We start from the raw sequence: 22316 nt of genomic DNA on the forward strand, positions 1-22316 counted from the left end.
AAATTTTTAGTTTTAATGTAACAAATTTAATATATTATTTGATTTCAATGTTATTATATTATTATAATTATTTAATATATCAAAAATTATTAGATAGTATATATATTGTTAAATTCATAGTTGGAAGACATTGAAAGAGAATGATATGTTTGAATTGAAGCTCTAAATGTGAAAAATTTCACAAATCAGAGAAAGAGAGAGTGAAATACCGAAATTGAGGAAACTAACAATTCTACTTCTCACTCTTCTAATGTGATAACTTTGGACTAACTATTAGTTATATACACCAAACTTATAAGTAAGTATTTATCTATCTATTAATATATAATAGTTAACTAGCCAAATAGTAAACCTACACACTATTTAACACTGTTAAATGGTTTCCGAGAGAGTGACAGGTGTTCCCAAACCTTTCTAGCTGAATGAAGGATGTAGCGTTGTTTTGCACAATGGTTCTTCACGCAATGGAAGGGTAATTGAGCATACTGCAATAATTTGAGCGGGATTGATGGCAAATTTTGGGCGCAATTCTTCAAAATTTTTCAAATTTCAATCCTTTTTCCTATATCCTATCTATTTCTGGCTTTCTCTCTCCTTTACCCACAAAAATCAGAATCACTTTCTTCCCTCGATGTTCCTTCTCTTTTTCTCTCTTCTCTGATCGTCCTCCACGAGAGACGGCTGGGCATTTGCTCATTAAAATAGAGCTATAAGTTGCAAATGTCATCGCCTATGGGGCGCAGATGAAGCCTTTCTTTGTCACCACTGGTCAGCTGTGAAAGGAGCAGAAACTAGCCGAAAAATTCGCAAGATTCATCGTCAGCACTGGCACTTAAGGAGATAAAAGATCCCCATTAAAGATCTCATCAACAATGTCCACTCCTCCTCTTCCTCTTTCTCTCACCAACTGTAGCCTTATTTTTTCTTGAACTTATAGTTTTTATGGCCTCAAGGAGCGATTAATTGAAAACAGAGTCCTACATCTTGCGAAAATCATGGTAATTTTTTTTAAAATTTTTTAAGAGTTTTGCGTTTTTTTTAACAGTTTTCATGTACATGTATTCTTATTAAACTATGTATTTATGTTCTTATTAAGATTCATGTTTTGTTGTTCTAGCAACAAACAAAGCACAGAACAGAGTTTGAGGAAATATGAATTTGGGGATCATTGGAATCTTGGAATCGAGGACCGTGCGAAGCCTCAGGTGTACAATGAAGAGCACGAGAACAAGGATCTTCAACAACGTGTCACCGCAGCAAGAAACAAAAATTGAAGAACTGGCTGTCAAAAAAATGGAACGGCGATGGAATCTGCTTCACGTCACGTGCCTAAAAGCAGGAAAAGATTCTTTCTTGCTTCTTCTTCGTCCATATGCACACTGTTTCTGTTGTTATTTATCTATTCTAAAGCGGGGTTAACACTGTTGGGCTTCAGTTTTCAACATTAGAGTTCTTTTCTTTTGCTGATTGCTCCAAGTATTAATTTTTTTGGTCGCTTTTGTCTTGCTGTTTAGGTTTCACACATATACAAACGAGTTGTAGCTTAAAGTGTTGTCGTAAATGGTTCTGTAATTGGCGGGTAAAAATAGGTAAGCAAGGATTCTTGCAAAACTCAAGCGCCTCGATCATGACAATAAATTACTGATTGGTTCTTTCTTTATTTATTATAATTTTGATTTGCTTACTGGGTAAGTGGAATCTAATTTTGTTGCAACCAAAGTCCTTTGCAAATTCTGAATTGTCTGTTATCTGTCAGAATTTCTCGCAAACTTTATTGCTATTCATCTTTCAAACTAATTAATTTCCTGTGTTTTCTTAAACTATGCAGGAAAAATTGGAAGAGCTTGAGACAATAGATAATGTTTCAGTCATATGCATAGAGTAAGCATTTCTTTGGGTAAAAAGGAAATCAGTAATTGCTGATATATGATATAAGAAGAATGTTGAAATTGATTATGAGATCTACTAATTATTGTCTCAATTAGAAGTTCACGTGGTTCTTATTCTTATTAGTTATTATGATATTGGAATGGCTTAAATTTCAGTTTGCTGCAAAACGTGGAAAGTACGAGTATAATTGTACTTTTTGACGAATGAATCCTTGGTTTCGTTGTTAACGATTGTTCATGAAGTAAGGCTGAATTTGTTGTTTGTGGCATCACTTGGATTCTTTAAATATGGGTTTGTGACAAATTTATTAACTTCTCTTTATGTTATCCCAATTTGAAACATTTTTATATAGTTGTGGTTGTTTGGAATATTGGGTAATCACTAAAAATTGTGCAGTATCTGTGAAAATACATGACTAAGGTAATTAGCAACTAAATTGTTTGAAAATTTACTTGGCTAACATTATGTATTGTTACTTCTGAAATGGAGCTTCAACTGATAGTAAGCTAGAGATCTTCAGGTACCAGTCTTTATTCAATGAATTGAAGCACCATATATTTTTTTAGTACATCTATTTTTTTCCTGTTTAATCAAAATGGTTGACTTAATTGTGCAAATGAAAAAATTTACTATTTCAATATTACTTAACAAAAGCATTAAACCTGACCAATTCATACTACCTGTCCTCTTTTGTTTTTCTATAAACTTAATTGAGGGTTTTGTTTTCTGTTTCCAATTTACAGGTGACGATGAATTCGATATGTTTTACTTCCAAAAGAAGTACATTGAAGGTAATTTTTCATTATAAATAAATAATAAAATTGGATCTTCTAAGTTTCTCCCTCTTCTTAAAGAGGGAGATAGTATTATCTCTCCCTTAAGAAATTATGCTTTATCTATGTTAGGGAGATGCAAAAAGATTTAGATCTTCTCATGTTTTAAGTTGTGTTTCAATCTCCACCATTAAAAGATAAACATTCAATTTTAATCAATGGCTAGGATTGAAACATGACCAACAATATGAAAAGATCCAAATACAACAAAAAAAACAAAAAATAGAAGGAAAGAAAACAATAATGTGTAATAGAGTTTTCTAAGTGTAATAGAGTTTTGAAGTGGTTATCTATTCATCTTTGACATTTGCTTGATTTTCTGCATTTTGATTATTATTCCACCCACAAATTAGGACTTAAGAGGTGCCTTTTAGCATTATTTCAATTATTACTCTAATGTTATGTTGGCATGTGTGGTTTAGATGGGAAAAAATGAGATATTGTAATGGGAAAAATCGTAAACCCATAACCATTTATAAATTTGTCAAATAAAGGTTAGTTCTTTGCTTTGGAAAATAGTGTACAAAATTGTTGTCGAAGATGTCACCTTTTGTTCGAATTTGTTCTTTGTTTTTTGATCCACATGTTCTCAAAGTTGTTGTCGAAGATGTCACCTTTTGTTCGAATTTGTTCTTTGTTTTTTGATCCACATGTTCATAAATTAGAATTCTGAAATAATTTAGAGCGTAGAAAATACTATCTTTTATGAGCAGCAAGTGGAACATTGACTGTGCAACTTGAACTATTTATAGTTGCCAAGTTGAATAGAGATAGAGCTTCTTTGATTACTTGCTTTTTATTGTTACTTTTAGTGCTAAGGCTTCACATAGATTAAGGGCTATATTAGCTGTTTGCTTACTCATTTACTCCCTAGAGTGTTGTGCAAGTATATTGGTTCATTATTTTTTATTTGTGATTGAGGGGTTGTTTTTGTGATGCAGATGGAGCATGAAAAAAGTGATTTTGATGTCAACGATTATGGTGAGGAGGATAAGGAGAAACAAGGAGAAGAGGGAAAAAATCGAGATGAGGGAACAGTTGAGGAAGACCAAAGTGGATGGAATAATGATGAGATGGAATAACTTGAGAAAGTGTATAAGGATCTTCAAATTAGTTTTGAATTTTTAAGTGAGGAGTTACTGAACTTTTTTATACAATTTTTCAGGTATCATATTATTTGTAGGTAATTTTCTAAATGGATTTACTACAATCAAACTTTTGCCTCTAACTGAATTTCACAACTTCTAAGATTAACATGATCTTGGATCTTCTCGAAATTTGTTATATGATCGTGCAATTCCTTTATCGTTATAATTATTGTTATATGATCATACAGTTCCTTGCAACAATAAATACTCATTATGAAAAAAGAAAAAAAAGAAGCATAAACAAGCTATGCCGTTACAACAATAGCTATTTGGTTATTGAATAAAGTAGGAAAGTAAAGGTAAGGACATCACAGACCACTTACAAAATAGAAAAACATACTTCAATAATATATAGCTTTGCTTTCATCTTTTAAATGAATCATCTTTGGTTATCTTGGTCTTATATATCACTAATTCTTGCTGCATTATTCATATTGTCTGAGTAAAAAAAATTATTATTAATTAGCAGGTTCAAGTGTTCAACTTGGCATCATATTATTATTAGAATTTTTCTAGACTGAACCTGATCTAATATGATACAGTGGATAGCGTTGTTTTAATTCTACTTATTTTGTTTGGATTAACAATTTTTAATTATATTTATAATAGCATTGCTATAATTTGAAAATTCAACAGATATATAACTAATTTGGTATTTCATTATGATAACATAACAGTGATAGGTGGTAGTAGTATGCAGTGAGAGTGGTTCCCACTTTTCGGCAACCAGTTGGGTTGAGATTGTAGCTGAAGATTTGAAGTTTATCATGAAAGTCAGACTAGATTGGAAAGGAGATTTTGGAAGTCCAGAGAAGCAGGGGTGAGCTAGAGATGGAGGAAACATGATGTGGAAGAACAAGGATCTTCAAGAACGTGCCATCGCATCAACAAACAGAGATTGAAGAAGTGGCTTCCAGAATAGTGGAACGGCAATAAAATCATGTCACACGCCTGAAAGCAGGAAAAGATTCCTTTTTTTTTTCTTCTTCCTCCAAATGCATACTGTTAGTTATTTATTTTAAAGTGGGGCCAACACTGTGGGCTTCAGGTTTGAACATTAGTGTTCTTTTCTTTTGTTGATTACTTTAAGTATTCATTTTTTTTGTTGTTTGTTTTGTTGTTTAGGGTTTCAGACATATACAAACGAGTTGCAGCTAAAAGTGCTGTCGTAAATGGTTCTGTAATTTGCAGGGAACACCTCTGAATCTCATTTCGTCAATCACCCAGTGAGTTATTATCACGGCATGGCAATTTTTTTATCTATCTATCTATTAATATATAATAGTTAACTAGCCAAGCACTAAAACCACACACTATTTAGCACTGTTAGATGGTTTCTGAGAGAGTGACAGGTGTCTCCCAAACTTTTTCTTTCTATTGTGTTTCGCTCCTTAGCGAAAAGCCAAAACCTTCTTACCTGGTGGAAGGTTATCAGAGAAAATCTTTGTCCAATGGGTTGAAGAGAGTTAATCTGGCAGCAATTCCAAAAACCACCATTTAGGGGAAGAAAACGAGAATGTTAGCTTTTGATTGGATGATTAGGGTAAACAATGGATTGAGAACTCATTGTCCCTCAGGTAATGAAGCAGCACTCTCTTCTGCAGCAATTTGGGCGCGATCTTTTCGTTTCAAATCAGGATTTGAACTCCAAATTTTGAGCGCAATTTTTTCAGTTGAAATTAGAGTTTAAAATGACATCCTCAAGCGCCTCTACCACACCGAAGATGCCCCTCAAGGTCTTTTCGCCCACAATTTTCGTTTAATTTTTGTTTTAGTTTAGATTTTGAGGGATTTATTATTAGCATTATCAATATTTTTTTGTGGGTTCAGATATGATGGAGATGAAGGTAGAAGTCGTGGCGATGCTAAAGTCGCTGCACCGCTGGCAGCATTCCTTCATAACCCGTTGGCTGTGCAGGAGTTGAGGGCTAACAAGAAAGAATTGCGAGTAGAAAAGTTGAAGGACAAAGAGGAAGTAGAGGACTTAACTCAGGAAATGGCTGAGCTGTGGTATCGAACTCTCATCCCTAGACCTCAAGCTTCATCTCTCCAACTCAAGTAATCAGTACACTCCTATTTTATTGATATCGCATCCTTCATTTCTCCCTATTTTCTATAAATTTGGTTCCAATTTTGCTTTTCATGATGTTGGGTACCCTCAAAGTTGGCAACTTTTTTATCTTTTTGCATTTTGCTCATTAACTGTCTGTGACAAGCAATCCCTTATAAGTGTGTGATCATTCATCCTTCACTAAATTCATTAAAGAAGATGAAGTTTGTGTTGCTGCTGAAACCTAAGAGGTTATTTTGTCGGAGAAGTATTTTTATTGTGGTGGTGTTGTGTATTCATTGTGTCACCTTTGCTTACCAATTTAATGATACTTGCTTGCTTTATGATCAGTTGGCAGGAATGGATCTTTGGTTTAGAGATATTCATTGTGTCACCTTTGCTTACCAATTTAATGATACTTGCTTGCTTTATGATCAGTTGGCAGGAATGGATCTTTGGTTGATGGATGGAAGTGGTCGAGGCCTAATGGAGGGCATGCAGGACTAACATAAGCAATGAAGACATGAAATATTTAAACAAAACAAGGTATACTCAAAACAAAACTACATTTTATTTTTTAACAAATATTTTTTCAAAACACCTTCCCTTTTGGGTGTTAATCATAGGCCAAAATGGATTGAGTTGAATTTGTCATTTTTCTGTGAATGATATGGATTGAGTTCTACTAATGTTTGGAGCAAAATTTATGTAAAATTGATGATTATGTCCAAGAACTAATAAGATTGCTACCTTTTAAATTAATGATTATGCTATCATAATTTTTTTTCTTAGCAATTAAAATTAAGAGGTGTTTTCTTTTTGCCCCAAATTTTTAAAGAGGGAGAGAAGTATGATATAGCGGGTGTGAATTTGGATGGCAAATATAAAGATTGGCAAAACAAATTGCATTTTGATTCAGTACATTCTTAGGTCGGTCTGTTGGGATAACCTTTGATATTTTTCCTTGCACTTTTTTGCTTTGCCTCTTTACTCTTTGGTGAATCGTTTGAAAGTTTGTGTATTTAAATGAGTTATAGGAGAAGTTAATATTTTTATTCAATCATTTATTTTGAAAGAAAGGGATTTCACTGTTGAGCAATCTACAATGATGATTGATGCATATTGTATGCTTAGCAAGTCTTTGTCTAGAGCAATTTACATGTTAAGCGTTGTCACTTGTGAAGATTCCAAAATTCTTAATGGTTTATTACATTTGTAGAAGTTTTTGTAGAATCTAAAGCTTTTGAAGGTTCAATGATAATATATTTTTGATGAGAAACTTGTGTTACCTCAAGAACAATTAAATTAAACTTGCCATCGTTAGGATTTCCTTCAATTATTTTTTGTTGAATGTTTTTTTCTGTTGTGTTGCTAAAAAATGTTGTACCATGTTTTTTCTCCAGATGAAGCTTGATGGAGCAGAAACAAAATATTTTTAGATCTTAAATTACTAGCGGAGGTGATTGAACATTTGCGAAATTTGTTTTTTAATTAATCTATGTTGTGTAAAGAAAATTTAAAATGGCAAAAAAATTCCTTTATGTTTTGTGCATCTATCTGACTTGAGTTTTGTGAAATTTGATATGTTTATCTTTATAATTAATTCACTTTATTTAAAGATTTCTTGATCTTAGAAAAAATGTGTATAAATTTACAGAATTGTATATGACATAATTTAAGTGATCAAAGTAGATAATTCTTTCATAGAACTTTTATTATTTTGACTACTAATTATACTGTTATCTTCTTTTGTGGAATTATTTCTTTCAAAATCAAAATTCCATGCCTTCCTGCATCTTTTTTTTTTCAGTTGGTGACAACGAGATTGCTGCCTGTATTTACATGTGATCTTATAACTCGCTTCTATGTCTCAACATTTTTGTGTTGAAGATTGGTAATGAATTGGTTGATTACACTTAACGATGACCAGTTAGTTTTTTTTTTGTTTTATTGAGTAATAATTTTCTTTTTTTTAACTGTAATAAATGTTTGATATCTATAATTTAAAGTAAATGTGACTGTCCCTTATATTTTATCCAATGTTTTACAGATTTTTCATGTTTGGTGGATAGAATAACAGAAAAGAATGGAATTGCTTTGGTTTCATCAGTGTAAAATAAGTTACTATATTGAGAGATTAGATATACGTGTAATGACATCTATTGCATAGATTTTGTGTATATATATATATATGTATTTGTATGTGTTTTATCCCTTTTTTTTTCTCTTCTGAAGGAGATGTAAGTGTGTTTGTTTGAGTAACATTTACTTACAACACATGATTTTTTGTGGCCTAAGTTTAGCCATTTCCATCCATCATTTATATATATATTTGATTTGAAACCATTTTATTGTGTTGTAATGACTCTAATTCTTTTTATCAGTTAGGATATATATGTGTGCATTTTTTAAATTTTTATTCCTTAAAGAGATAAGATACTCTAAGGAGTGCATTTTTTAAATTTTTATTCCTTAAAGAGATAAGATACTCTAAGGAGTAAGGAGTACTTGGCTATTTTAAAGAGATAAGATATTTAATATTCATGAGAAATATTTCACTCATTTTTTTGTTTTGACACTTTCTTTTAAACATTCTTTAATATTTTTGTTGTGACACTTTTTCTTTGTGAGAGTAATTAAATTAATTGCATCCAAAATTTTTATTAGTTCTTCTCGCAATAGCTTAGTATTTTTCTTTTCTTTCTTTTTGCTTAGTGTTTTATTTTTATTTTTCTTCAGTATATAAAGTGTATGAACATGATAAGCTATATTGTTATATAATGTTTGTTTGATGCATAAAAGAAATTTTATATCTTACTCTGTGCTACAACATAAGATAAGTGAGGTAAAATCAAGTTTAAAAGAGTAGAATTTAATTTATTATTTGTAAAAAGGTTTAACATCCTTATATTAATAAAAAAAGTGACTTTTTATCCCTAATTAATTCACAATTTGAAGGCAAATGTTAGAAGAATTTGTAACGGAATGGTTCTTACCCAAACAAAAATAGCTTCCATAAGTATTATAGAATTCTTAATTCTAATAATTATTTTAATAATTTTTAATTTCATTTCTTCAATTATAAGAGCAAAAAAAAGATTTAGCCTTTTTTATTTGAAAATAACTATTGCATGATTATAATTCAAGTGATAAATTACTAATTAATATTAGAACAAAAAAAATTTGTTCTAAACATTAGAAATAAAAATAATACTTTATTTTTATTATTTTATTTGTTCTGTCTTCAAGCCGAATACAAGCACAAGATTAGTAGATTGAAAAAATTAATTCAATATCGCTTATTACTAGATGAAATTTTGAGAAAAAAAAGAGTGGAAGTGAACTTTTTCTATAGCCCATTATTATCATCACCAATTTCAAGTAGATAATATTTAGTATGCCATTTCTTTAGTAGTTATGTATTATTTTGGATTAGAAAATCATTTTTGGAACAAAGATATATATTATGTTGGTAGGTTTTTCATTTAAGAAAATCATTATATTTCTTATTGAAAATTAATATGCGAAATAATTGATTTAATAGAATGGTATCCTTTTAGAGAACAGCAAAATAAAAATTACATTATATAGTCAAATATATTTTAAATTTCAATTTACATCTTTCTAAAACTACTTAAAATAATTTCAATTTTTGTACATATATCTTTCACTTTAAATCCTTATAATAGTTACAACTTTTTATAATCAATAAGTGTACTTAGTTTTTAATAATTTTTAGATAGACAATACTTTTTTTTTATTTTTTTTCATATTGTGCGGTAGTAATGGGCATAATATCGAATGAGTAGTTCTTTTATTTTACAATCAAATCCAAATTTTATATCTTGAAATAATTTTATTTTTTATATTTTATTTTTACGAAGATTTTATTTTTTATTTTTGTAAAAATAAATCAAATAGATTTCATTTAAGAAGTATGTTAAGATAATCTATGATATACTAATCTTTTAACATATGATGTGGATGGGAATTAAGTACTAAAAGAGGGATTATAATATAAAAATGATTGTATGCTGCTAAGTACCAAGAAATTTTGTTTTTAACATGAAAGGATCATCCAAGAAATAATTTATTTAAGTTGTATAGAGTATTGAATTGTAGGAGATGATTTATTTCTTGAGTATGATGTAATGTTTTAAATACAAATTTAAATTTTATTATTTTTCTATTGCTAACCTTCAATTTGGATTTATAAACTTTTATTGTCTGTTTTCATTAGAAATAAAAGTATAGGAAAAAAGGAATTTAATTACTTTTATATTTTCAAATATATTATTCTTTATGTATAGTAGATATCTAGAGATGAACGCGGATCGAATTGGATCGGATATGGCCAAAATCTCGATTCGATCTGCACTAAAATTATCAGATTGAATCGGATCTAATATCCGCATTTTTTTAGCTTGAATCTGACTGATTTGCACATTTACAGATCAAATCAGATATCGAATATATCCGCAAAACATAAAAATACTTTTTAAAATCTTATTTTATTTTAAAAAATCAATAAAATCTCTTTTTTTACTCTTTTAAACATGTTTACTTTTAAAATAATATTAAACATATTATTTTTAAATAATAAAAATAAAATAATGTGGCATATATGATAACTATTAGTTAAAATAAAACATAAAAATAATATTTACTTATTTATTTATTTATTTATTTTTGCAGATAAGTGGATATCGAGATACCTACATGAAATCTGCAATCCGATTCTATTACTATGCGGATCTGATCCGATAGTCTTGCGGATCGGATCCATATCCGTAATTTTTAGATCAGATTCGGATAAATACCGCAGATATGCGGATCAGATCCGATGTGAAAATAAAAAATAATACAAAAGCACAAACAAATATAAAGATATTTCATCAGATTTTTAGACCATTATACTATACATTCTATTATTTTAATTTTAGGATTTTATTTATCAATGTTTTTACAATTTAAACTTTGGAGTATTTATTTGTGATCTTAGGCTCTTAGTATAAATCATGATCACTTTTTGCAAATAATATCTATTTTAATAGTTTGCTTACTTTGTAAAGTATAATATTACCCTTAAAGCTAAGTTGAAGAGAATGTTAATTATTTAGAAAGTTTAGTTGATATATTTGAAGATCTAAAATTTTATATTGATGATAGTTATATTATTGTATTGTCTCTAAAATTTATACAAAATTAATGCTTATATATTCAATAATTACTATATTAAAAAAATTTATAGATGCTACAAATTTTAAAAAGTTATCTTTGAAAAGTATCTCTTACTTTTAAAAGTCACAAGTATAAACACATGAACTTTTGATTTATCAAACGCAAAACGAGGTTCTTATATTTTTCAAAAACAAAAGCATCTCTTCGAAAAGTTTTACCAAACTAAGCCAAAGTCCGTTCAAAATGATATCTTCAAAAATTTCACAAATACAAAATCAAATCATTAAAATAAGTATTATGTTGACTGCATTGCTCATGACAGCTCCTTTCGCCCTTGGTGATGTTGAAATTGAGATTATCGATAAACTGATTCCTGTTCCCTACGTTGATATGACTTTGAAACTGATGAGCGCTTTGGAGTCCATGTGGAGCACAGTGGTAACTGGGATAGGTTCTTGGTCCACGGAGGTCAAAAGTACAAGTAAGTTTCTATTATTGAGTTGTAAAGATTTCAGAATTAAATTATTTTGACTCTAATTGGAAGTTTCCTACCAAGTCTCCTGGGAATGCTTTTGTTGAAGGAGATGCTTCTAGTGCCAGCTACTTCCTCGCAGGTGCAGCTGTTACCGGTGGGACTATCACAGTTGTAGGCTGCGGCACAAGTAGTTTACAGGTATGTGAATCCAATGAACTCTTATGACATGAATCCTTATCAGATTATATTTTTCAGTGGAGCCATTTTGCATTTCGCTTAAAAATGCTCTGAGCTTCTCTTAACTTGATCCTTCTCTTAACTATAATTTCCCTAGTGTTGTTGAATCTTACGATGAGTTGTATTTGCTGAACCGTCTGAGGGTTTTTTGGCGTGTGTGCAGAATCATCCTGCTGTTGTTGTGCCTAGGCTTCCTGCTGGTTTGAATTTGCCTGGCCCAGGTGAGTTCTTTCAAATGTTCTTTTTCATTCCGCACTCTGTGAAGAACCCTTTAATTATTTTATTTTTGTTCTAATCTCTGTTTGCTTTTGTTGTTCTTTCTATTTTTCTATGTTTTGATTCTTTGGCATAGATTGATTTACTCCAATTCTAATTCGGATTTTAATTCTATTTCAGTCAGGAGATGTCAAGATTGATGTCAAGATTAACTTTCAATGTGGAGCTTGATGCTGCTAATGCAACTTAGTTATCTATTAATATTTTAGATTATTCTATCTTTAAGTGCTAAGTGTAATTTGTGACATTCATGTAACATTGGGATGGTCATCTTATTTTTTTTGGGTATCTTTTTATTGAGACAGTGAGATATTGAATTATTTTTTTATTAAGACAATAAGATATTGGCCAATGATGTTGAAAAATAACATCCAATTTTATAGGTATCATGTAATGAATATTATGTTTATTTATGTGATTTTTGGCTTTCTTTTTTCAATTTACAGTGTTTGATGGAGTAAATTTAGAAAACAAATCTAAAGTATTCATTTTGCAATGGAAAAATCTAAAAAAAATTCAATTTTATCTTACTGACGGATTTACAGACGGATTTTCTGTCTATAATCAGAATGGGATGATTTTTCAAAGTTCAAATTACAGACGGAAAATCTGTTGGAAAATCCGTCTGTAATTACAGACGAAAAATCTGTCGAAAAATTCGTCTGTAATTACAGACGGAAAATCTGTCTGTAATTACAGACGGAAAATCCGTCGGAAAGTTCGTCGCCTTTGGAAAATGGATAGAAAATTTACAGAGGGAAAATCTGTCGGTAACTGCTAAAAATCCGTCTGTAATTTTTCGACGGAAAAAAAATCCGTCGGTAAATAATTTCCGACGGGGCTTTTACAGAGGGACAAAATCCGTCGGTAATTTCGTCGGTAACCAAAAATCCGTCTGTAATAAAGACTAAATCCGTCTGTAAATCTGTCTGTATTAATCCATTTTCTAGTTGTGTGTTACATTATCATATGTTCAAATTCTTTATGTGATAACAAATGGATCTAGACAAGAGATTGTTAATGCATCAATTGATTTCTTTTATCTATGGTATGAATATAAGTTACTAATTTTAATTCAGAATATGAGATTAAGGTCTTTAATAGAAGATTAAAGCGTGATAGAACAAAAAAATGTATATAAAGGATCCTTAATTTGGAAAATAGAAAGCTTGCACATTTAAAAAATGAATACAATGTAGTACTTATACTATCTGACCTCTCAATTACAAATTTTGATGACTCAATTCATATAATTGTTGAATTAAGCATGTTTAATCAATACATGATTTAAAATTATTAGTTACATCATTGTGATCATATTTCTAAACTCAATAAATATATACGAAAAACATATTATTATCTAATTTTTATGTATTCTTTTTATATTTTTGTTATTAATTTTACAAACTCAATCACCCACACGCGCGTATGCGCGGGCCTCTTGCTAGTAGGTAACTAAAATATCCCTTTTATATAATCAATTTTTTTTAACGGACATTTATCCGAGTACTATACAATACTCGGTACATACTTTAGCATTTAATTTTTTCTGCATTAATTTTTACAATTTGTAACCATGGCTGGTGCCCGATAATTAGATTGACATGGTTCAATAGTTAAAGAAAAATATTTTTTTGGACACTTCTTGTTCACACCTTTTGCTACTTTGACCGTCGGGATTGAGAGTACAGCCACGGACTTTTCAAATCAGAAGAAAAAAAATCCATCAAATAGTACAAATGAATCTATTAAAAATTATAAAACAACAAAATATATGTGAGATCAAATAAAAATGAAAATTTATTTATAAAATTAGTTATTACTTATTAATTTATCATACGAATGAAAATGAATTTACATCTATTCATCTATCATTTAATTAATCTAATCATAGTAATTTATCTATGAATTTTTTATAGGTCGTTCATCCTTAAATTCAGAGTTTTTATTAAAAAAATAATTACAGTAGTGTGTTTGAACAATAATTATATAGACCCACTAAAAAATACCTAATCTAAAATATCAAAAGGCTCATCTATGAAAATTTTTAATAAAAAAATTAAAAAATAAAATAAAAATCAACAACCAAAAATACTTGAAGCATTTTCATATTGTATAGCGCAATTCCAATAGATTGAATTTAAAAAATTCAGTTTCATCATATTCAAATATACTCACATTCAGTAACAATTTACAGCTTCATCAATTCTCATTAATTAGTTTTACAAAGCATTTATAAACTACTTGTAAATATTCAGTAGGTTATTTGGCATTCTTAAGTTAAAAACTCTTAATTTTAAAATAAACCTGCCACCTTGATTTGTTAAACCCGTAGGAATTAACCGCAATAATCTCCTTTTTTTATCCTTAATTTTCAATAGCGGCAGCAACCCTCAATGTAGCCAGAGCAGCGGTAGTAGCCTCAACTCCTTCATGGCAACAACAACAGCGACAACCGCGTCAATTATGAGTGTCCCGGAGATAAATTAACAATGACTAGAGCAAAACACATGCTACTGTAATTAGGGCAGGGATATAGCAGAAGTATAAATTGATAACAGAGCAAAGAAGAAAGTTACAGGTTTCAGAAATTGGAAAAACTGAAATTAGAGCAAGGAGGATGTTCGTCAAATCGAGAAATAATGACAGCAGCTGAACGATGACAAAATGGTGACTCCACGGTGGCGTGCAACTCGCCGGCGATTGTTGCAGTGGCGGAGGTCCCCCTTCTCCTCTCCCGTCATGTCATTCCTTCTCTTTCTCCCCTGTTTGTAAAACTCGGTTAATTAACTGCTAATTAACCCATAAATGAGAATTTATTCTAGAAAGCCCAAAATGTGATTTTTGTGGCTAAATATGATAGAGGAGACTGAGACGAGAATTTCGGTACCAATTTTATAGAAATCGGACCAAGATTGGACCGAACGGGCCAAACCGGCCCAACCGGACCCAAAGTGGGCCCTTGGCCCAACATAACTAAACCAAAACCCTAGTTCTCAGCACTCTCTCTCCTCACAACACTCAAACTCACGCTGAAAATTGAAGAGAGGGGAGGAAGAACACTCTCTCAAGTTCTTTCTCTCACTTGATCTTCAAATCACCATAACTTTTGATCTAGAGCTCCGATTGCCGCTCCGTTTGTGGTCACGCGTTCACCGTGGAGAGCTCTACAAAACCCATACAATCAATCTTGAGGTAAGCCACGTGTTGCTGTTCGAAATTCCAGCCCTTATTTTCGAGTTTCATGGGTAAAATGTTGAGATTTTGGGTTCTTTGATGTTATAGGACCCAACTCTCTTGAAGGAGAAGGTTAATCTTGTCTCCTTGGACCTTGAGTGTGGTAAGATTCTCAACCCTAGTGTAATTTTGTTGTTCTATGATGTTTGGGTATTGAGATGTTGTGTATGGGTATGATGATTGTGGCTTAGGTTGTGTATATGTGAATATTGGAGCTTGATTGGTGATTTTGAAAAGCTTGGAAAGGATTTGGTGGTGAAAAATCTGTTCTTGGAGGTGTTGAGGCCTTGAGAGCTTGTGGATAAGTGATTTGGAAGTGCTCCGGTTGAGCTTGGGAAATCGGCTAACACAACTAGAAAATGGATTAATACAGACAGATTTACAGACGGATTTAGTCTTTATTACAGACAGATTTTTGGTTACCGACGAAATTATCGACGGATTTTGTCCCTCTGTAAAAGCCCCGTCGGAAATTATTTACCGACGGATTTTTTTTCCGTCGGAAAATTACAGACGGATTTTTAGCAATTACCGACGGATTTTCCCTCTGTAAATTTTCTATCCATTTCCCAAAGGCGACGAACTTTCCGACGGATTTTCCGTCTGTAATTACAGACGAATTTTTTGACGGATTTTCCGTCGTAATTACAGACGGATTTTCAGACGGATTTGCCGTCTGTAATTACAGACGGATTTTTCGACGGATTTTCCGTCTGTAATTACAGACGGATTTTCCAACAGATTTTCCGTCTGTAATTTGAACTTTGGAAAATCATCTCACGTTCTGATTACAGACAGAAAATCTGTCTGTAAATCCGTCAGTAAGATAAAATATAATTTTTTTTAGATTTTTCCATTGCAAAATGAATACTTTATATTTGTTTTCTAAATTTACTCCATCAAACACTGTAAATTGAAAAAAGAAAGCCAAAAATCACATAAATAAACATAATATTCATTACATGATACCTATAAAATTGGATGTTATTTTTCAACATCATTGACCAATATCTCATTGTTTTAATAAAAAAATACCCAAAACCCCTAATTGTCTTCCCTTCTTCAAACTGTATGCTACGTTCTTCTATTCTTCGAATTTCCTTCTCTTCTTCGAATAGGCACTCGATCATCAAAAGATGCATTAAGCAATTCTCTACGTTGTTGAGTTTCATTTCTATTAATCAAACTTCCAGGGTGGCTTGGATGAGGATTAAGCTCATCTTCACTGTTAAATATGGTGAGACTTCCAGAAGAAACAGGACAAGGCCTTGATGAACCAAGACTGGTGGTTCTGCCAAGTCTGAAGCTTATGTTACCAGGAATGAAGCTAAAGCGAGAAAGGAATCTACTTAAAGGATTCAAAGACTGAGTTGAAGAAGCATGATTAGAGCTGCTACCGGTTCTGGATGCTGTGTGATCCCACTCGTCAAGGTCGATGTTAGGAGGCATTTCATCATCATACTTGGCTTTTCTAAATGATTTTGATTTCACTTCATCCGAAACTATTTCAACTCCACTTCCATTTACTTTGTTCTGATCACAAACCTGAAGCATGAGTGGTAAAATGCAAACAACAATTAGTACCACAGCCCTCTCACCAATCAACTAATCCTATAACTGATACATAATGGTTATACAGGAACAACGAAGTCTGTGAAATTTGTTCCATTTAATACCAAATCATTAAGGTTTTTAATTTTAAGCCTAATATGATATTGAAGCTGGCAACAGAACACACAGGGAAATCAATGTATTATACTTGCTCCCTTGTATAAAAAATGTTGCTTTTTTTCCTTTCTTTTTTTAAATTCACCAATTATGTATCATCTGATTGACTTGTTACATGACTTTCAGCTGTACTAATTAAAAGGCAATAAATACCCACAAAAACTGTTAGTGTCATTGATGAACTCAAACAAACAAGGAAAATTTAGGTAGGCACAATCTACACTCTACACATGCCACTTTTTATCATAAAGGATAAACAGTGCAATAAATTCATACTAGTAAGCAACCAAGTATAGTGGGAAGAAGTAGTAAAATTGACTTTTCTTGTTTCAAATCAAATAAGAGCATGGAGCACCGTTTAAATTTTGACTAAAAAAAGTCTAATTTTTTAAGAGCAATGACCAGAATTTAACCAAGTAACAATTAACATAGTCACCATTTCCTCATGCATGTAGTATAACTCAAATAAATTAAATTATCCGAATGAAAAATCTTGAAAATGACCATATGTTGCAACCTGATGAATTCAGTGATTAGAACTAAGAGAAAAGAAGGCTAAAAAGATAATTCTTAACAATTGTGATCCCAGAAACAACCTCTATTTTAATTAACAAAACTAAAAGTATTATATAAATTTTGCAGTAATTAACAAAGTGGTGGGACCATCTTTCTCCAAGTTACTTCCAATTAGTAGCTTTTGCACAATAGCATCTGCCTAATAAGAATATCAAAACATAAGAATACTAAATGCATTTTGGAAAAATCATACCATTCTTTTAGTTTATGTGCTTATTTAATGAAATTACTGAGAAAATAAGGGTGAGTCAATTTGGGTGTATCTAAAATAAGACATAAGACACTCTACTTGGACTGTAATTTTTATCTCAGCAACCAAGGTGGAAGTCATTGCATTTGGAGGAGTTGTAATAATAATAATAGTAATAATTGAACCAAACATTCATACCTTCGCCTCAGCCAATGCCATAACCAAATCTTCTGGCTTTTCCTTCCAGTTACTTTTCTCATCAATATCCGCAGTCTAAATTTGAAGCCAAAATAAATATGCTCAGCCTTCTGTTATGGTAACCAATTAGGAATTAAAAATTTACAAAGCCACAATACACGCTAGTACATATACCATTATTGTAAACTCGTATCCCATCTCAGCAAGAATCTGTCTTCGAGCCTTGGAAGAAGAACCCAAAATAATCTGTTGAAGATAACTAACATCAACCAATTTTACTTTTACTAATACTTCTTAACATGTTTGTAAAAAAGGTTACCAGATTATAATCCGAGAAAATTATTATTTAAAAGATAATCAGAACATAAAATTTCATAGTAAATCTTGGCATCAAGAAAAGAAGCTAAACGTCACCATAATTTTTCAGCTGAGACCATTGACATCAAGTTGAAAAGAATAAAACAGAAGAAGCTAATAAATGCTTTCCACATTTGGATAAGAAACATCAAATTCAGAGAACAAAGGTTGAATCTTTGACAAGAATTAGTTCCAAATTGTCTAAGGTCCAAGCACCAGGAACTGAAGGCTAGCAAAAATTGACAGCCCAAGTTCAGAAAAACACAAATCGAAGTAAAAAGATAAGAAATTTGGTGAGAAAAAAGGAAATGGGGGTGAACCAACCTGTTGAGGTGAAGCAGGTGCAAGAAAGCAGGAAGAAGAACACAAAGCAAGTGAGAACAGCTTTGTGGTGTGACATCAAAGAGAAGAAGAAGCCCATCATGTTTTTTAGTTGCAAAAATGGAATGTGGTGTCTATTTAAATTTCAATAAGATGATAATCCCGGAAAGATGAATCTCCATATGCCTAAGACAGAGAAGAACAAACTAAGATATTTCATCAACTATCATAAGCATGTGCCTGTTAAGTTTCTAACTTTTCCAAACACATTTATGAGCACTCAATAATAACAAGAGTGGCCAAATAAATATAATTAATTACCATATTAGCATCTGGAAGTTCTCTAACAGCATCATCAACATTTTCAGCAGTTTGTTTTACCTGATTAACACATACATACCAACAATTATCCAATATAAAATAAAGAGAATTGCAAGAATTAGTTAATGATTAGAAATTAAACAGACCAATAATTGTCCCTCTTTGGCAGTATCATCTGCAATGCAGTTGTGAAGAGGCTCTAATTGTTGGCTACCATCAAGTTGAACACCAATAAAATACTGTACTTCTCGAGACACAAATTAAACATGTGATGAATTGAAGTATTGTTGATATAATTTTTAAGGGTTAATTGCAATAGCTTCTAACATACAAAAGAGTGCAGGTAACATTTTATAATATATAAGATAAGAGGTTTGTAGCAGGGAGGTAAATTGTTTTACATCTGTTATCTCGTATCTGTGTAAGCAAAGAATAATGGCCACGGTTTAAAACAGGAAGAAAGAGGTTGCTTTTAGTGATTAGATGCTTTAAACTCGGCATTAAACTTTCCTTGTTTTACCTGAGTATTTTGACCCGCTAGACCAACTTGATCTCGTCTAACAGATCCATCGCCAGTTCTAGTAGATCCTGAGTATTCCTTCTGTATCAATCGAATCGAATCGATATAACAGATGCAGTCAAGTCACCAAGAGAACCCCACTGCTTAGCCACCCTTTTATATATTATATTGGAAGTCTGAACCCTCTCCAACATACATATTATGCACTGTCATGCTCTGCAACATTCACAATCTCAATTACTATCAACATGATCTCATAATTAGCATATAATTAGAGACATGAAACCCTAACCTTGAGTAGAGGCGTTACAGATCCATCGTTAAGAGTGAAGATATCAGAAATTTAGAAGCATAGTGTCAACAAGATCTTGAGCTGTAACACTGAATAACAAGCAAATGATTATCAAACAATGAAAGTTGTAAATAATTATCAAACAAATAGCTCAAATTGAATTACAAATTACTTGAACAAAGCATAATAGAACAGATTCAACATTCATCCAAGCAAATTATTCAAACGAAAGCTTCGATTGCAGAAAAAATTCATCAAAATCAGAGTAAATCCGCAGATTCAAACGAAGCACAAAAGTAAAGTATGATAAACCTAAAACTGGCACAGAAAAATTGAGCCCTAAGGTTTATCACAAAGAACAGAATCACAAAATCAGGATTTATATACCTGAAATTTGAGATGGTTACAAGAAGAACTGAGAGAGCAAGTTGAGATTAGATGGAAGAGGCGCCAGAGGGAGCAGATGCGATGAGAGCGTCGGCAGAGAGAGCTCTGCGACGAGAGCGGTGGCGGGGGGATCTTGTAGGACGCAAGGGATAACAGAGAGATTGTGCGATGCAAGCAGCGGCGGCAGCGGCAACGGCCACGGCGGAAGAAGCAGAAGTAGCAGCCACGGAGAGAAAAGTAACTCGTGCCAGGGAGAGAGGAAGAAGCTCGTGTTGGAGCTCGAAACACAGTTTGAATGGGGGAGAGAGAAGAGGGTATAGGTTAGTCTAAATTAAAAATTTTCAGACAGAAAATTTTAAATTACAGACGGATTTTCCATCTGTAATTAAGTAAATAAAATGCGCATTTCATTTACTTAATTATAGACGGAAAATCCGTCTGTAACTATTCTACGGAAAAAAAATTAATTTTTCCGACGGAATTATAGACGGATTCTCTTTTCCGTCTGTAATTTATGCTAATCTATTTTTTTTGTTTTTCGACAAAAAAATCCCTCTGAAATTCTGTCTGTATTTCAGTGGGATAAAATCCGTCGGAAATATCCGTCTATAATAACTAGTTTTCTAGTAGTGTAAGGTATGGTTTCGGTTTCCCGTATCTAATATGTAATGTGGTAGGAAATACTTAGGCTAGAGGCCTTAAGATAGGAATTGAATGGTTGATATTGTTGAATGATTGAGATATATGATGTGGCCATATATGTGATGATGATTAATGATGCCTTGATGGTATGATGTATGAGAAATATGCATGTTGTGATATATGCTTGATGATTGGTTATGGTTGAATTGTGGGTTGAACCATGTTGATAGTGAGTATGATATTGATTGTGTACAATGATGATTTAGTGGAATTGATGTTGTTGAGAATTGGCATGAGGAAGAGTATATGATATGTCAATATATTTAATTTGAGCCCCTTGGGTGAAGTGGGTTAAAATGATGAGATAGCGATTTTGTAAATTGTAGTAATGTGTCAATGTGTGAGTTGAGGAGGCTTGATGTTGAAGTTGATATATTTTGATTGATTTCAAAGAAAAGGGATGAAAATGGCATGTTTTGATTGATTTTGAGAAGAGTTGGAAATGGCTTGTTTGAAAATGGCACTTTGTGATTTTTATGAAAAACATGGTTTTTGGGCATACTTTGATGGGACATAACTTGGACTACGGATCTCTGTTTTGTGCCAAATCTGTTTAGAAATGAAATTGGATCGGGATGTCCATGCCGTTCGAAGAACGGGTGAAAAACGATTTAAAATGAGAAAGTTATGTCCGTTGGAAGATTGGGGTTTAAATTGGTGAATTCTGCAGCTTTTAACTTAGAAAATTTTTAGCAGAATGACCCCTTGTGTGTGGGCGCACTTGGCGCGTGCGCGCCGTTCTTCCCAAAAATGCCATCCACGCGTGCGCGTGATGTGCGCAGGCGCGCCGATGGTGCTGCACCCAATGCCCAGCCATTTTCCAGAGAGTTATGCCAGAACTGTGCTAGTATTGTGCCTGGGGCACGAAAACACCCACGCGTACGTGTGGTTGACGCGTGCGCGTCGATTGGCAAATGTTTAATCCACGCGTTAGCGTGCACGACGCTTGCGCGTCGATGAAGTTTTTGAGGCCATCCACGCGTGCGCGTGGAGTGCGCGTACGCGTGGACCTGTTTTCATCCCAAAGTTGATTTTTGAGTTTTAAAAGCCAAATTGCATACTTCTAAGCCTCCGATCTCCCCACTTATATCTTAAATCATTATGATATGCCTAGCTATGAGAGAAAGAGCTAGTGGATGTGGTAAATTGCGAGTGAAGCAAGGGAAAATGAATAATCAATGAGGATCATTGGTGATTATGTGAGATGTGGAGGATGGTGGTGGAAGTGCTTGTTATGCCATTGGCCGAAGGGCCGTAATTGTTTATGAATTGGCTGGTTCTGGATTGAACCGTGAGCCAGAATAGCTGTGTATGCTATGAATATTGGCTGGTTATGGATTTAACCGTGAGCCAGAATGGCTGTGTATGATATGAATATTGGCTGGTTCTGGACTGAA

At 32.4% G+C, this 22316-nt stretch overlaps 2 protein-coding genes and 3 long non-coding RNA genes across 6 annotated transcripts; 3 read left to right on the plus strand and 2 right to left on the minus strand.

The window, feature by feature from the left end:
- Positions 1-784: 784 nt before the first annotated feature.
- Positions 785-4908, plus strand: LOC127743163 (uncharacterized). Its single transcript, XR_008004501.1, has 6 exons — positions 785-998; positions 1118-1589; positions 1829-1881; positions 2634-2681; positions 3665-3888; positions 4549-4908. It is a non-coding gene; the product is annotated as an uncharacterized LOC127743163 (long non-coding RNA).
- An 811-nt stretch (positions 4909-5719) lies between these two features.
- LOC127743164 (uncharacterized) lies at positions 5720-8045 on the plus strand. Its single transcript, XR_008004502.1, has 3 exons — positions 5720-5929; positions 6360-6467; positions 7972-8045. It is a non-coding gene; the product is annotated as an uncharacterized LOC127743164 (long non-coding RNA).
- A 3354-nt stretch (positions 8046-11399) lies between these two features.
- Positions 11400-12121, plus strand: LOC107470033 (3-phosphoshikimate 1-carboxyvinyltransferase, chloroplastic-like). The gene is made up of 3 exons (XM_052255620.1): positions 11400-11540; positions 11647-11775; positions 11978-12121. The coding sequence occupies exons 1-3, from the start codon at positions 11400-11402 to the stop codon at positions 12107-12109; spliced, it is 402 nt and encodes a 133-aa protein (XP_052111580.1). The 3' UTR covers positions 12110-12121.
- A 2148-nt stretch (positions 12122-14269) lies between these two features.
- Positions 14270-14854, minus strand: LOC127742376 (uncharacterized). Its single transcript, XR_008003561.1, has 2 exons — positions 14670-14854; positions 14270-14586 (listed from the first exon to the last, which is right to left on the minus strand). It is a non-coding gene; the product is annotated as an uncharacterized LOC127742376 (long non-coding RNA).
- A 1445-nt stretch (positions 14855-16299) lies between these two features.
- LOC110272379 (uncharacterized) lies at positions 16300-19187 on the minus strand. 2 transcript variants are annotated; one of them, XM_021133976.2, is made up of 6 exons: positions 19165-19187; positions 19019-19078; positions 18701-18883; positions 18194-18265; positions 18020-18094; positions 16300-16872 (listed from the first exon to the last, which is right to left on the minus strand). In XM_021133976.2, the coding sequence occupies exons 4-6, from the start codon at positions 18215-18217 to the stop codon at positions 16402-16404; spliced, it is 570 nt and encodes a 189-aa protein (XP_020989635.2). In that variant the 5' UTR covers positions 18218-18265; positions 18701-18883; positions 19019-19078; positions 19165-19187; the 3' UTR covers positions 16300-16401. The 2 variants fall into 2 exon arrangements, 1 of the variants encoding a protein (XP_020989635.2); XR_008004629.1 differs by lacking the exons at positions 16300-16872; positions 19165-19187 and adding an exon at positions 17693-17770 and having other exon boundaries at positions 19019-19077.
- Between the last annotated feature and the right edge of the window lie 3129 nt (positions 19188-22316).

This window comes from Arachis duranensis, chromosome 10 (assembly GCF_000817695.3).
Source record: "Arachis duranensis cultivar V14167 chromosome 10, aradu.V14167.gnm2.J7QH, whole genome shotgun sequence".
NCBI classification, from domain to species: Eukaryota; Viridiplantae; Streptophyta; class Magnoliopsida; order Fabales; family Fabaceae; genus Arachis; species Arachis duranensis.

Coding starts and splice junctions, on each gene's coding strand:
- LOC107470033 (XM_052255620.1), top strand. CDS start 11,400: ATGTTGACTGCATTGCTCATGACAGCTCCTTTCGCCCTTGGTGATGTT. Junction 11,541..11,646: donor AGTCCATGTGGAGCACAGTG/GTAACTGGGATA, acceptor TCTAATTGGAAG/TTTCCTACCAAGTCTCCTGG. Junction 11,776..11,977: donor GCGGCACAAGTAGTTTACAG/GTATGTGAATCC, acceptor GCGTGTGTGCAG/AATCATCCTGCTGTTGTTGT.
- LOC110272379 (XM_021133976.2), bottom strand. CDS start 18,217: ATGGGATACGAGTTTACAATAATG. Junction 18,095..18,193: donor GATACGAGTTTACAATAATG/GTATATGTACTA, acceptor CTTCAAATTTAG/ACTGCGGATATTGATGAGAA. Junction 16,873..18,019: donor TGGCATTGGCTGAGGCGAAG/GTATGAATGTTT, acceptor CTCATGCTTCAG/GTTTGTGATCAGAACAAAGT.